The sequence below is a fragment of the Morus notabilis genome, unplaced genomic scaffold (genome assembly GCF_000414095.1).
Source record: "Morus notabilis unplaced genomic scaffold, ASM41409v2 Scaffold4005, whole genome shotgun sequence".
In the NCBI taxonomy this organism is placed as follows: domain Eukaryota; kingdom Viridiplantae; phylum Streptophyta; class Magnoliopsida; order Rosales; family Moraceae; genus Morus; species Morus notabilis.
Genome location: NW_010362382.1, coordinates 12,291 through 28,162, shown reverse-complemented (window position 1 = coordinate 28,162; position 15,872 = coordinate 12,291). Strand labels below are relative to the sequence as shown.

At 35.4% G+C, this 15,872-nt stretch overlaps 2 protein-coding genes across 3 annotated transcripts; one reads left to right on the top strand and one right to left on the bottom strand.

Annotated features, from left to right (window-relative positions):
* Positions 1–163: 163 nt before the first annotated feature.
* LOC21384955 (probable glutathione S-transferase) lies at positions 164–1,584 on the top strand. The gene is made up of 2 exons (XM_010101876.2): positions 164–678; positions 1,237–1,584. Exons 1-2 carry the CDS (start codon positions 358–360, stop codon positions 1,582–1,584), a joined length of 669 nt encoding a protein of 222 aa, XP_010100178.1. The 5' UTR covers positions 164–357.
* Positions 1,585–6,113: 4,529 nt separating this feature from the next.
* Positions 6,114–15,152, bottom strand: LOC21384954 (cyclin-T1-3). 2 transcript variants are annotated; one of them, XM_024168037.1, is made up of 8 exons: positions 14,976–15,152; positions 14,804–14,876; positions 9,501–9,829; positions 8,909–8,990; positions 8,596–8,730; positions 8,151–8,326; positions 7,930–8,081; positions 6,114–7,320 (listed from the first exon to the last, which is right to left on the bottom strand). In XM_024168037.1, exons 3-8 carry the CDS (start codon positions 9,725–9,727, stop codon positions 6,317–6,319), a joined length of 1,776 nt encoding a protein of 591 aa, XP_024023805.1. In that variant the 5' UTR covers positions 9,728–9,829; positions 14,804–14,876; positions 14,976–15,152; the 3' UTR covers positions 6,114–6,316. The 2 variants fall into 2 exon arrangements, with proteins under 2 accessions (XP_024023805.1, XP_024023806.1); XM_024168038.1 differs by having other exon boundaries at positions 9,501–9,795.
* Positions 15,153–15,872: the final 720 nt, after the last annotated feature.

Below are 15,872 nucleotides of genomic sequence, written 5' to 3'. Positions count from 1 at the left end.
ATAATACTAAGAAAAAGGGTTGAGAGAGCAATATACATAAACATCTGGCCGGCTGGTTACTTAGTAGTCCAAGGACAAAAGTTTGATCTATCTCTTCACAGGCGCTCTCCAAACTCCATTGTGTCATACAGCACTAAAGACCATCAAATATCATGTTAAAGCATCGAAAATACCAAAGAACTTAGGCTGCTCCGGAAGGGCAAAACCAATGACCAAGAGACTTTGAAATCTCCATTTTCTAGACAAACTCTTTCCTATAAAACTCATATTTTCTAACACATTGGTTACCACCAATACAAGAGAGATACTAAGAAGAGATAGAAAGAGGTACCACCCAAAAAAAAAAAAAAAAGAAATATGTCAAAGGACGGAAAGCTTCTTCTTTTAGATTTTTGGGCAAGCCCTTTCTGCGCCAGGGTGAAAATTGCCCTGGAGGAGAAAGGTCAGAAATATGAACAAAGTGAGGAGAATTTGTTTGGGGGAAAAAGTGAGCTTTTGCTCAAAAGTAACCCAATACACAAAAAGGTGCCTGTAATTTTCCACAATGGGAAACCAATTCTGGAGTCTTCCATCATTGTGGAATACATCGATGAGACTTGGCCTTCTCCACCACTTCTCCCATCTTGTCCTTATGAGAAGGCACAAGCCAAGTTCTGGGCTGACTATATTGACAAGAAGGTTGTGTTGCTAACTATACTTTAGGCTATAATTATTTATTTGTGTTCTCGCATTACATATATATAATTAAAGAGATAGTGCTTTATTCTTTTGCATTACCATTTAATTAGTACTGTATAGGGGTGATTAGAGAAGCCGCCGAACCGATGAAATCTAGAATTTATTTAGATTGAGAAAAACTTGTTCAAATCTTTTTGTTACAGTATTTTTTCTCATAAAAATTTAAATTTCTATTAACTTATGAAACAAACAAGCATTTAGTTCTTTTATAAATTTGTCCAACTATAGAGTATGAAACACTATTATTAATGGAAAAACCAGAACATACTCTTAGTACAGCTCAACAAAAGTGACCGCAACGACTAAAAACCAAAAGCTTATCCCACGAAATTTTAAATAAGTTACAGGTTTTAAACTTTCTGTTTTTCTAATTGTCCCACTATTATATATGTGTATATATATATATATTATTCTAATTTTATAGTATAATATAATATAACGTTCATAGTGTGACTATTTCTCAATACACCATGTTGTTTATTCTGTCATTGTGAGAAGGTCTTTGAGGTGGGGGGCAATATATGGAGGAACACATCAGGAGAAGTACAAGAGGAAGCTGTAAAGGAATTCATAGAGATTCTTAAACAGCTAGAGGAAGCCCTAGGTGACAAAGATTTCTTCGGCGGCAAGGCATTCGGGTACGTCGACATCCTAGCAATCCCTCTCACAAGTTGGTTCCTAGCATTCGAGAAATTCGGTGGGTTTAAGGTTGAGGATCACGTCCCCAAATTCTCAGCTTGGATCAAAAGGTGCTTGCAAAGGGAGACTGTGTCCAAAGTTTATCCTGACCCAGAAAAGGTCTATGAATTTGTTGGCAATTTCAGAAAGATGAATGGCATTGAGTAGTTTAAAAAAAAAAAAAAAAGAAAAAAAAAAGAAAAAGAAGAAGAAAGAAGCGGATGCTCTACTTTAAGAGAATTTTATGCTAAGATTTGAAAATTATCTTGCTGGTACCACTGAGTTGTTTTGGACTGTCAGATCATATTCAAATCACATTAAAATTGAAAATACATACAATTTTAAGAAATTTGATTCAAATCTGACCGTTCAGAATATTGTAGTATTGCAGGATAATTTGTCACACTCTACCAAAAATTCTCCCTACTTTTATAATGAATAAGTCCTTCCGAGTCCTTGTTTGTTTGCTTTTCTCCAAATCCTTTATGGGATTGTTAAGTTAAACATTCAAAAAGCATGTGATGTTATAATAAAGTTAAACCGTGTTAAGTGGTGTGAACTAATATCTTTATAACTTAGTATTTATTATTGTATTTAAATGATGTGAGACTCTGATTAATTTTTACTTTTACGTCATGTATTACTAAAAGGATCTTCAAATTTTTCGACTAATTAATAAGGTTTATTGCTTCTCTCATTAATCTTTTTTTTAAAGAGCCTTTAGGCTCCTAGGAACACTTTAATTAAGTATAACTCTTATTAAAACCAACTATTGTCATTGTGAGCATCGATCAATGAGTAGTCTCACTCACTACGTACGTACCTATAAGATCAACGAGAATTTGATACGTACTCTAGGCATGTGTGTGTGTCTATAATGTTATATTGTGATGATCAATACTACTTTTTCAAGATCCTGAATTGATAGTATATCTGCCAAGATCCAGACTCACTACCGCATTTAATTTAACGCTTTTAGACAAGTTGGTTTTCGTTTGTTTTTAGTTTCGGAATTCATGGAGGCATATGGTCGACATAGACAAGTTATATATGTACATATCATGTGGACCCCGGCCCCAATCTAGCTTATATAATATACTACTCACATAACGTGTTACATAATATATAATATATGCCTATAAATTTTTATTATGATCTATTTAGATAAATGATCCATCTAATATAATACGATGCGTTAAAAAGACGTAATACAATAATTATCATTTTACGATTAATAATTATGTTATGTTTTTTATTTCTATATGTTATGTGAATTGACCACAAAATCTGCATATAATATATATATATATATATATATATATAAGAGCTAATTCAAGTACAAGGCATATGCCACACATATGGAATATGGAAGGTGGGTCGGCAGCTTTTTAGCACGTCTCCTAACGTTTATCAATGAGGCCAAAACCAATCAATGATGTGGTAAGGTTTGCCCTAGGCATGTGGTTATGGAGGCCTAGATAGCCATTATTCCTTTGTCAGATGCAACGTAGCCCCCCATATCTTCTTGACGTCCTCTTGGGGAGTGCGAAATGCCCCACAAACGACACTCAATGTGCTCCAAAATATTTCTTGTCCAACGACTGACCCGGCCCTGCCCTTTTGCGATTTGGACTGTTTCCGACAGGCGACAACTAATCCCTCTTGTACATAGCTAGCCAATTCTTATTATCTATTGTGAAAGGTCTTGGAAAAACGACAAATTTTTTGTCAAGAAACATTTAATACGTATGACCAATTAGTGGTGCAATGTGCGACACTAATTATCCAAGTTTAATGTTTCTACCTTCTTGATGTTACGGGTTAATTATAACGTCTCTTAGTAATACATTTATGTTCTTAATTAGTAACTACAAGTGAATATAAACACTAGCTAGTGGACTTTTTTTTTTTTTTTGAAGAAACAGAATGTCGGCCGACCCATTAGTAATTGAAATTTAAACTGCCAACTATATTGCTAGTTGTTTCAATAATTGACTAGTAGTGCATGACTACTTTATTAATTAGTTGTAAGCTTTTAGATCAAGTCCTTCTGCAATAGGACTTCATAACGGGTAATATATACCTTTTTTTATCATTAGATTATGTTAAAATCACATCAAAACTAAAAATATGTTGAATAAACTGTTTTAAATATAAATTTGAGGGTTAAAAAATAGAGATTTATTTACGTAAAAATTTCCTATAAATACAAAATAAAATAAAATGTCTTTACATTATTAGATCTTCGGACTTTCTTACCAACCTATTCATATAATTTATTTCTCTAACTAATGTTAGACTTTAGTATATGTTATTTCATTATTATCATTATTATTATTAATTTTAGACATTTGGTCAGCCAATTAAGTCAAAGAACTTCTCTATCGCAATTTGTGAAGCCCAATAGGCCCACTGAATTTAAGGCCATATAGTTTAAAAAGTTATGCACATCTATTTATAGGTGAGTGGGTGCTAAAGGGTGTGTGGTCATTTTTGTGTGTAATCGGTGTGTGTGGAGAGGCAAAGAGAGGAGAGTTTCATTACTCTCAAGCCCGTTTCACCGACAAGTTCCGACGGCTTAACACGACGTCAACGCTTTCAATAGGTAACTCACGAATATTTTCTTCTTAGACATGTTTTAGACACTAGATAGGTATGATTAATTTTCCAACAATCTTTGCCAAGAGTCATTTTGAATACAAGGACTTTTGGCGCGTCTCGTGCATTCGCTGACAATCGTTTTTTGCCAATATTATTGCAATCTAGAATCACTTTTGTAGCATGCATCTCATATAAATGTATAATATATATATATATATATGTAGATAATAGCTTAAAGTACAAGGCATATGCTTTTTAGCATGTCTCGTACTGTTTGTCAATGAGGCCGAAATCAATCAATGATGTGGTAAGGTTTGCCCTAGGCATGTGGTTGTGGAGGCCTAGATAGCCATTATTCCTTTGTCAGATGCAACGTAGCCCCCCATATCTTCTTGACGTCCTCTCGGGGAGTGAGAAATGCCCCACAAACGACACTCAATATGCTCCAAAATATTTCTTGTCCAACGAGTGGACTTAGGCCCTTGCCTTTTGCGATTTGGACTGTTTCCCACAACTAATCCTTCTTGTAGCTAGCTACACCCCTTGTATATAACTCTTCTATCTATTTTATATATTCTGAAAAGTCTTGGAGAAACGACAAATTTTTTGTCAAAAACTTATAATGAGTATGGCCAATTAATGCGATGCTAATTATCCAATTTTAATGTTTCTATCTTCTTGACGTCACGGGTCAATTATATCTCTTAGTAATACTTTTATGTTCTTAATTAGTAAGTACCAGATGAATATAAACACTAGCCAGCGGACGAGCTTTTTTCGTTTCTTTCTTCCTTTTCTTTGAAGAAACAAAATGTTGGCCGGAACATTAGTAATTGAAACTTACACTACCAATTACATTGCTAGTTGTTTCAGTAATTGACTGGTAGTGATTAGTTGTCAGTCTTTAAATCAAGTTAATATAAGTAAGGGTCCTTCTATCATTCTACTAGTGTAGATTTAAATATGACCGTAAAATCTAGTCAAAATTATATTAAGAATATAAAATATGAACCAGTGTAGATTTAAATATGACCGTGAGATCTAATCAAAATTATATTAACAATATAAAAAATGCAGATTACACAGTTTGTAATTAGTTTTTACAGTTGAAAAACAAACCCATATTATAAAACCCTACCTAAGAAACTTCCTATAAAAGAAGGCTAATAGAGGAGGATAAAAGAAACACACTTTGTAATAAAGCTGAAGAGCTGAATGAAATCCAGAGAAAGAGTTTCCATCAGATAAAAAAAAAAATGGAATGGAGAAAACGTTCTGCAATGTACTTAAAAAAAAAAATGAGGGAGAAGCATTAAGCAAAGTGCAAGACTAACTCTTGTTTAGCAGCTAAAAAATAGACCAAAACACTACTTCACTAGTCAACAGACTCGTATTGACTAGGACAATAAACAACAAAACTCATCGCTTAAACAAAATAAATAGGGACTCGGTCAAATACAGACCCACACGACTGGACATCAAATTATATGCAGTCCTCTATTCGTTCAAGTAGCTTTTAATTCTTCAAAATTGTTGGAAGGACCACATCATTATAGATAAAAGCAAGAAGAGTGGCCGTGCCGTCCATTTCACACCTTCAATATCATTTCTTTACGATAATTCTACAGGATACGAAAAAAAAAATACATAGTATAAATACCTGTATCCAATAACAATTCATCAAACTCTCTGAATGATCTGCTATAGAGCCAGGTAATTTATCAGATGATCTGTTGGGAGACAAAGGCCTTAATCTAATAATTGTGTCCAAACGTCACATCTAAATCTATTTTAGTCATACTGTCTGTTTAAGGTAAAGAATGAATCGATCACAGGCTACAAACACGTGATTAATCAGTATACAAGTTTATAGCTATCTAATAGCAAATGGCAATAGTTTTTCTTTTTTTTTTTTTTCCCTCCTTTACCTTTAACACGAAGGATAAGTTGCTAAATTTATACCCTCAAAAACAAAAAGTTTACACATTTATGAATGTAATTATACGTCAAAACTTCAAAAGGATTTACTTCAATTATGTAAACACCATTTACCGTTACAATGTATTGTACTCACTTAGAACTTAAGATTCCAGAGAAAAGGGGACCATTTGAACTTGGACATACATGTTAATAAACAGTAAGGAGCAGATTAGCAGAGAGAAAAAAAAAAAAAAAAAACGTACAACATATTAAATTATATAATGATTGCTTGTCCAATGTTGGAATTACTGGCTGCTCTCAAAATTCAGTCATACTGTTCAACAGAGGGTAAGTGAAAAAATATAATACCCATTAAACATTATGCAAACCGATCATGGTGGTTGACCCCAGGTGCGTAGTCATGCCGCTGCTTTCCCTCCATTGGGTTTGCTGGTGGGCTTCCTGCCTTTCTCTTGCGGCTGCTGGATTTTGGCGATTGATAACTCGCGTCATTGAGTACTGATAACTCGCCTTCTTCCACATTGTTCAAATCCGGTCCAGACGTCTGGCCCTTTTTCTGATAAGGCTCGTCTCCAGAAGTGTCTTGATGTTTTCCCTGATGCAAATCGTCGTTTTCTGGTCTAGAGGGCTTAGACCAGCTTTGCCTCCGGTCTCGCTTGTTCTTCTCATTCCCAGCAGCCAACTCAATGCCATCTTCCAATTCCCTCTCAATGAGATCATCCTCGTCCATCAAGTCTGTTTTCCGAGTCACATCACCAATTGACTTCCTTCGTTTCTCCAGCGCGGCCTTTACTTTATCTCTGTCGATCTTCTTTATTGCTTCCTGAGGTGACCGACCAAGTGCACTCTGTCTGTTTTCGAGATTTCGGCCATGATGTTTGTCCTTCAATTCCCCAGCTTCTCTTGTTTCACTTCTCCCCACATTATTTTGTTGATCCTCTTCACCAGCTAAATCTGACAAATGCCATAATGTGTTTTGACCTTCCCCCGCCTTCTCATGGTGTGGCAGCTGCTCTGGCTCAGTGTGATGATTGTCTCTGAATTCAACATCCACTTTGTGGTCAGAATTTTTCATTTCTGTGTTCCCATGGTCATTACTTCGGCATTCTGTTGTTCTTGGAGGCCCACCATGATGGTCAGCATGCGTCAACTCAGATGCTGGTCTAGATGACGCTGGCTTTGAGGCTCCAGGCTTTGTGCTTCCAGCCTGCGAATGACTATTGGTTGTCACATGTTCTTCGTTGCTAGTAGTAGATTTTGCAGGGGCCCGATGGGTGACACCACTCGCAGCACTTCCTTCAACGTCACTGGATAGTGGCACTCGATTTTGTTCATACAGTTCCAACATTTGATTGCTTACTTCTGCAGGAAATTACCATAAATATTAAGAGCTGATACTGAAATTTCTTTAATTTAAACATGACCATACAACTGTAACTGTTGTGGACTCAAAAAACTAAGAGCAAGGGGGGAAGAAAAAGGAAGAAGAAAGAAAGAAAAGAGAGAAATAGGGATTCCGAGTGCTCGATGGATATCTAGAAAGGAGAGAATAGGGATTACGAGTGCTCTATGGATATCTAGAAAGGAGAGAAATAGGGATTACTAAGTGCTCGATGGATATTTATTCTTATCCACTTTCTTGTCCTGAATGGCTAATAATTAGTTTTTTTTTTTAATACCCAGAAATCCCCCAAACGCACTTTGCGAGTTCGAGTTAGAAACTAAAGTCCCCCGTCAAACCCTACAATCTTTAGAAGGCAGGAAACTATGACTTTTGTCATGTAGGTGGCGATAAGGTGGTTTGAACCCCAGAACACATGGGAGCAAACCAAAGGCCTGACCATCCCAACCAACACTGCATGGGAGAATGGCTATAATTAGTTATTATTTAATCCTTTATACCTATCACCACCACTTACAAACAGGCAAAATTAGGTCAATGCAATGCAAAGGATAAGGCATGACTCCAACCTTCCAATTGGCGAGGGGTGACATCAAACTCCTGCCACCAAACCTTCTCACCATCGGATGGAAGCTTTACTTTGAGGAACTTGGCAGCAAGAAAAATGGCACCAGCAGCGATGTGATGAGGTTTAAATTGCAAGCAAAGAGATGTCCGGAGTCTGCATGCCGCATTCAATTTCAGAAGAATGACCACAGTGGACAGGAAAAAGAAACTAACATAAGCATACCCATCATTGACAAAATTCCAGGCAACTTGAGCAAGTGCATTTTGAGCTACTTTGAACTTCTTTATTGCCTCAACAAGGGGTTTATATGGATGCTGCACGTTGAGATCAAAACCAAGAGTTGCAAGGACAACTCTCTCTCCAAGTAAAATTAATTCTTTCTGCTGTTCATATACTTCCTGTATGATACATGCAAATGAATGAATAAATAAAATGGAAAACTACGAAAATAAATAAACTCCTTCATGAAAAACAAAAAATAAGAGTAAAGAGAAGAGAATAAAACAAAGGAAAACGTCATGAACTCCTTTATGAAAAACTAAAATAATGAGTAACTAAACAAGTCAAACAAAGGTGAACCATTTCTATATTAAGTATAAATAAAATATATACAAAATATATATAAAAATATATATTTGTATACGGAAATTACAGCAATAAAAGATACCTTTTGTTTAATCCTCTGTACTGCTGTGGGGTCCTTTTTATGAATGATTTCATATGAGACTAGAATAACATCTTTTAAGGGGCGGGGGGTTTCTTCAACCTTCCCAGCAAGAAACATACACACTGTTGCAATGGTCTGCGGAAGATTTTAAATCAAAATTAGAGCACTGAAATTGATAATTTCATACATGTAAATCTCAACTCACTACTTTCTAACATCTCTCTCTTCATACATAATTGATGCCAATCAGCATATAAAGGCAATATCTTATTCCTCTATTACTACCTAGGGGGCAAGTTATTCATGGGCTTACCCTCCTATCATTCTTAGCATGGGATTGACGAAGGAAGAATCGATGACAGAAAATTATGGCCGTTGCAATTGTTACTTGGGGTCTGCATTATACAATACTTGGGATCATTATCAAGCCGAATCAGTGATCGTGCTACCTCAATGAAATTTGAGGCAAAGTAAATATGCAACAGATCTTTTCACTTGAGTATATAACACACACGCTACCTCAATGAAATTTGAGGCAAAGTAAACATGCAACAGTTCTTTTCACTTAAGTATATTACAACACCCGCCCCGCCCTGCCCCGCCCCGCCCCCCCACCAAAAACACACACACACACAGTTCTATCAACTTAAGTAATGCTACACAGACGCACACGCCAAACATAAAATTAGTACCAAATAGGTCTAGCAGAGAAAACATAGGTCCTAGACCGACTTTTTAAGGTCATTTAACACAAAGCTGCTTAAAGGACAAAATATTAAGCACCACATAGTAGGAGCTAGGACATTAAGTCTTCGATCTCTCACTACACCAGTGTTTGACTGAAGGTAAAAAGTGAGAACTCAACAATTCACATATTAGAATAGATGAGAAGTAAAAACACTTACACTTTCAGTCTCATCCCTAAATCTTGGAGAAACGTACAGTATGACTTGCGTAGATAAGTCTCTTTCTTCAAGTCAACTCCATCACGCCTTGACGGGGAGTTCTCTTCAATTTCCTTCCTTGAAAAGTACCAGCGAGCACCATCCTCTGGCTTATCCTGAGCATGTTTGTGGGAACCACCTTCATATGTTCCATGATGGGAGGCATCACCAGACAAAAAACCAGCCATATGGATCTCCCTTTTACCAAATTAAATTACAGTCTCAACGTATCATAGACGATCTCTCTCCTTGCCGGCTGTTAAAAGTACGTTACCAAAATGTAGTCGCACCTTACAGCCCATGAATAGTTGAGATAGGTCAGATATGGTCGGCCTAAAGAGCATAATTACATAAATACAAAAATGAAATGCAAACACAAACTTATCAAAGAATAGCTTGTTTTGAGAATTCAATCATTTAGAGAAAAAACCCAAATTACATTCAAAAGCTCGTACAATTACCACGAAGAACATAATTTCAAAACTACTCTGAACAGAAGATTTCCAAAAAAAAAAAAAGAATTAGACATATGAAAAAATAAAACCAAATAACAATATGTAAAGTAGAACCAAAAGCAACAGTTACAAACAAAGTAGGAACCCAGATCGAAGTCGGACAGGCACACAATCAAATAACCTACTTTGTTTCAACTATGCTATGTAAGCGCCTATTCCTTAAAGCATCTTGCTTTATAATTTCTAGCTCACGGATTACCAAATAACTTGCGTGTTATGGACTATAAGCATTTTAAAATCCAAGAATAAGATGCGAAAATCAGTATATCAGAGAGAATTTCTTAGAAGTTGTTTCAACGTATGGAAAACAAACCCTATATCTCAAATTCCTTACTTGATGGGGTTTTCAACAAAGAGTTATGCTATCATACATCCTTAATAAATTTTCGGTTTTACAAAATTGAGTGGTGAATTAACTTCTCTTTGATTCAACTGAGAGAATTTCTTAATTCACTTTTTTGAACTCCGAATACAACGACATCGAGAAAGATGAAAAGCACGCAAGCCATAGAAATTGAAATCACTCCCGACATTCACAACCATCAAAAATAGTAAAAACAAAGGGAAACACGAAAATTCCTAAAAACAAACCTTAAAATACTGAAGTTCAACAAAACGAACGAGAGAAAACCCTAAAATTGAAAATCAATAACCCCAAATTATCTTCAAAAATGACTCACCAGTTACTGGAGCTTAAACGTCGAAAAGATAAGTTAGGAAGCGGGAAAAAAACCCCTAACTATGAAATTAATTCGTGGCTACCTTTCTTTGACGGCAAGGGCTGATTCTTCATCTACTAATGTTGAGCATTGGACATGAAAAACACCATGAAAGGAGCTTAAAGAGAGGAGATGAGGAACATTTGGAAGCGGCTAGGGCTATGAAAGAGCACAGTGGAGGAGAAAATGGAGGAATCAAAGGTCGATTTAGGCGACGGCAACAAGCGTGGAGAAAAGATGAGAGAGAATCTGGATAGTGCGAAAACGAGAAAGGGTTTTCTTTTGGGACTAATTTGGGGGGTTTTACTATGATTGTGTAGGGGAAAGTGTACGGTAACGAAGGAACACGTGAGAACAAAAACTAATAGTGCAAAAACACGTGTATTTTTGCAGAAGCACGCAGAAGAGATTTAAATAACGACAAGTCATGGAAAAACGAAAATCAAATCATCCAAAGGCTTCTCTGTATGGACACCTCCTCAACTTTACAAGTTTGGAAAATTGGTCTCTCAACTTTTTTTCATAGCAATTCACCCTCTAAACTTTAAAATTTGTTGCATTGTTGGTCAAAGGAGAAGATTTTTATCTTGGTTTTAAGTACAAAAAAGCCAATATACAATTGTTGACCACGTTATAGACTATAAGCATATTGAAATTCAAGAATAAGATGTGAAAACCAGTCTGTCGAAAAGAGTTTCTCAGAAGTTGTTTCCGCATATCAAAAACAAATCCTAAATTTAACACACGTGAAGGATACCGTCAAAATTTTTAATTTCATTTTCAATTTGATCAACAATACAACAAATTTCAAAGTTTAAATGGTGAATTGCCAGGGCAAAAAAGTTATGGGACCAATTTGTCAAAGTAAAGTTGGGGGGTGTCCATGCAAAAAACCTTTGGATGATTTGCTTGTTATTTTTCTATTTCTTCTCATTATTTAAATCTCTTTCGTGTACTTCCCAAAAAAAAATACGTGTTTCTGCACTACTAGCTCTTGTTTTCATGTATTACTTCGTTATCGTACGCCTTCCCCACACAATCAGAGAAAAAACCCCAAATGTCTAAAAAGAAAACTCTCTCGTTTTCGCACTCTCCAAACTCTCTCTCCATCCTTTCTCTACGCTCATTTGCCGTCGCCTAAATCGACCACCAATTCCTCAATCTCCTCCGTCGCGCTCTTTCTGAGCCCTAGCCGCTTCCAAATCTTCATTATCTCCTCTCTTTAAGCTCCTTTCATGGTGTTTTTCATGTCCAAATCTTGGCATTAACAGACGAAGAATCAGCCCTCGCCGCCAGAGAAAGGTAGCCGGGAATCAAGTTTGTGGTTATGGGTTTTTTTCCCTTTTTCCTAACTTATTTTCTCGACATTTAAACTCCGGTAACTAGTGAGTCGTTTTTAAAGATAATTTTGGGTTATTGATTTTTAATTTTAGGATTCTCTCTCGTTCGTTTTGTTGAATTTCAGGATTTTTGAGGTTTGTTTTTAGGAATTTTCGTGTTTTCCTTTGTTTTTGTTGTTTTTGGTGGTTGCTAATATCGGGAGTGATTTCAATTTCTACAGTTTGTGGGCTATTTCATCTTTCACTCAATGTTGGTGTATTTGGAGTTCAAAGAAGTGAATTAAGTTATTCTCTCAGTTGAACCAGAGAAAAATTAATTCACCACTCAATTTTGTAAAACCAAAACTTCATTAAAGATGGACGATAGCAGAACACTTTGCTGAAAACCCCATCAAGTAAGGAATTTGAGACTTAGGATTTGTTTTCCATACGCACGCGGAAACAACTTCCGAGAAACTCTTTCCGACATACCGGTTTTCACATCTTATTCTTGGATTTCAAAATGCTTATAGTCCATGACATGGTCAATAGTTGTACATTGGCTTTTCAATACCTAAAATCAAGATAAATATCTTCTCCTTTGCTTTTACTCCCTGATATAATTTTTAGCTAATCCTTCACGAAATAATATTGAAGTTGTAGCTAGCAAGAGGGAAAAACCTCTGAAAATGCAAGTTATTTGGTAATCCGTGGACTAGAAGTTATAGAGCAAGATGCTTTAAGGAATAAGCGCTCACATAGCATAGTTGAAACTTTTTATCTTGTTTTTCATATTGAGTAACGATTCTAAAGTAATTTCTTTACTTGTGGCTAGCGCGGTAATATTGGATCATTCTTTTGTTTATTACTTTATTTGAAACAAAGTAGAAACATAGATCGAAGTCAGACAAGCACACATAATCAAATAACCAGCAAATGATGCGTGATAGCAGAACTCTTTGCTGAAAACCCCATCAAGTAAGGAATTTGAGATTTAGGGTTTGTTTTCCGTACGCAGAAACAGCTTCCGATGAACTCTTTCCGACAGACTTGTTTTTGCATCTTATTCTTAGATTTCAAAATGCTTATAGTCCATAACATTGTCAATAGTTGTATAATGGCTTTTATGTACCTAAAACCAAGATATTTTGCAAACCTGTTGACTTCCCTTACTTAATTAAGCCCTAAGTGTATTCTTCTCTTCTAAAAAAAAGTCGGCAAAAAATCTTTAGCAATAGTACCACGGGAGGGAGGAGTGAATCTAGGCTGCATCACTTGACAAAAATTCCTAAACCCTTGACCTTCAACAAACCTAAATGAAGTCATCCACAATCACCATTTTTGCCAAAGCTTTTCTACAATTCTCCTAGTTAAACCCAATGGCAACCAAATTACTCCCGATTTCAGTACTAGTTTGGAAACTCAAAATTTTTTGCTTCTTTTCTTGGATCCTATATGGGTACTTCTTGCATTGACGCTCTATGTGAACCTTCATACTTCTTGTTCCATGCCTCCTATTATCACACGCATATTGTGCCCCACAATAGATACACTCACACCTAGGCTCATATCCCCACCCTCTATCATTTTGAAATGATCCCAAACAAGAGACTTCTTTTGTGACTTTTTTTCTCTTTTTTGCTTATTCGTCTCCTTTTTCCGTTTAAATTTCAGTGTGCACAACAGCAACAGGGGTGGATTCTTTTGGCTGAGAGGTGGGATTTGTGGTGTGGACAGATTTAGCAGGGGACTTAAAAGTGCATTCAGAAGTTTGGGTGGTAGTGGAGTTGGGTGAGGAATTTTTCCATTTAACAAAGATAAAAAAGGATTTCAGAATAGGGAAAAAAAAGAAACAGATTCACATTTAGTAAAAAAAAAATCATAAACACATTTCAGTATATCAGAACAAAATAAACAAAATAACCAAATACCAGATTTCAGTATATCAATTATCAAACCATAGATCTTAGGGGTGCATTTGGTTAAACCGGTGGAATGGTAATAGGAATAGTAATGGTAACAGTAATAGAATAGAATAGAAAAGAATGAGTATGCTTGTGCTTGGAATAGGATATAATTTATTTTGACGAAATTATCCTTACTCCCTGCTCTTTCCTTTTTTTTCTTTTTTGGTGCGTAAATTGTAACTGTTCGACAAAAAGTGCACCAAACAACAGCTCATGCCCGATTCAAGACCAATTTCACGTCTGAAAATTAATGATCCATGTCAATATCTTGGGCTGCCTTCCTATTCCAACTACAATCACACCCCAATAATTAAAAAGCTTCAAGTAAACTTCCAAAAGAAAAAAAGAGAGGGAATGGGCGTGAAGAATTTCTCAAGAACTGGGCATGAGTGAAATCTGTAAAGATGGGCAAAGACTTGGTCATGACGGGCGTGGCGGAGCTAATCCCCGAGGTGGGGATGGCGGATACCGTCGGGAAGAGGATATAGGTTGTGTGGCGGAGGGAGGGGGTTTGCAGATTGGGGCGTCGTTCGGTGACGAAGCTAGTAGATCTTGGGGCGAAAAAAGGAGATTGGGGCGTCGTTCGGTGATTAAGTTCTTTACAGATTTCAGTAAATATTAAAGAAAAAAACTTGAGAAAATCAAACGAAATTTCTGAAATCAAACAGAAAAACCAAAAAAACATATGAATATTTTTCAGAAATCAAACGGAACTTCGTAAATCAAACAAAAAAAAACACAAACCTTTCACTTTGTTTCTTCTTGTAAATGCCTCCGTGCCCTCTTCTTTTTTGCCTCTCTCACAGCAGAACAAAACCTGACAAGAACAAAAGAGAGTTCCTTAGTTTCTGACGACAAAATCAGTTTTTCGATAACAAAAGCAAAATCACGAAAAAAAAAAGGAACAAACTCTCACAGCACTCAGCAGTTCGAAGCTCGAGCTTCAAACTTCAAATCCTCAACATATGAAAGAGATTTCGGAAGAAGATGACGAAATAAAAAATAAAATAAAAAAGGATTTTACTTTTAGGGTTTGAGAGACGAAGAAGAGGGTGAGAGTCTGAAAGAGGGAGAAACTGAGTGTGAGGCGGCGAAAAATGGGCGACAGAGAAAAAAAAAAAAAAAAAAAACCTTTTATAGGTTGGATTTCTACCGTGAGTAATTAATAGGAACAATTTTATTTTTACCTCCAATTTTAATTTATTTGTCACTCTATTCCTTGAATTTTTAAAATTTTTCTGCACACTCTTTAAATTTTAAAATATTATTAATTTTATTAATTTTATTTATTTAATTAATAAATTTAATAACGTGATAATTATTAAAAGAGTAATTTAATAAAATATTTATATAAATATCTTTTAAAATATGTATTATATTATAAAATGTCTTTTAATTTTTTAAAACACATTAAAATGTTCTTAATTTTTAAAAAACATAATAAAATAGCAATTTTATTAATGTGATATGTTATTAAAAAATAATTAGATATTAAATTCTAATTGAACCAATAAAAATAATTAAACATGAAAAAAATATAAATATAATTATGCTTCACTTCAAAAAAATTAAAAAATTAAATAAATTTTTTTCAAAAATTAAAAAACCCAACAAAAAATTGAACAAAAATTGAAAAACCAAAAAAAGAGAGGAAAAAATTGAAAAACCTTCCTCCTCTTCCGCTCTTCAAATGCACATTAAAATAAGTTTTTTCGCTTAAAGAAGAATAAGGTTTTCACTGTTTAGGTTTTTTTATCCTTTTTTCGATATTTTTTACTTATCTTTTGGATTTTTCACATTTTTAGTAGCATGT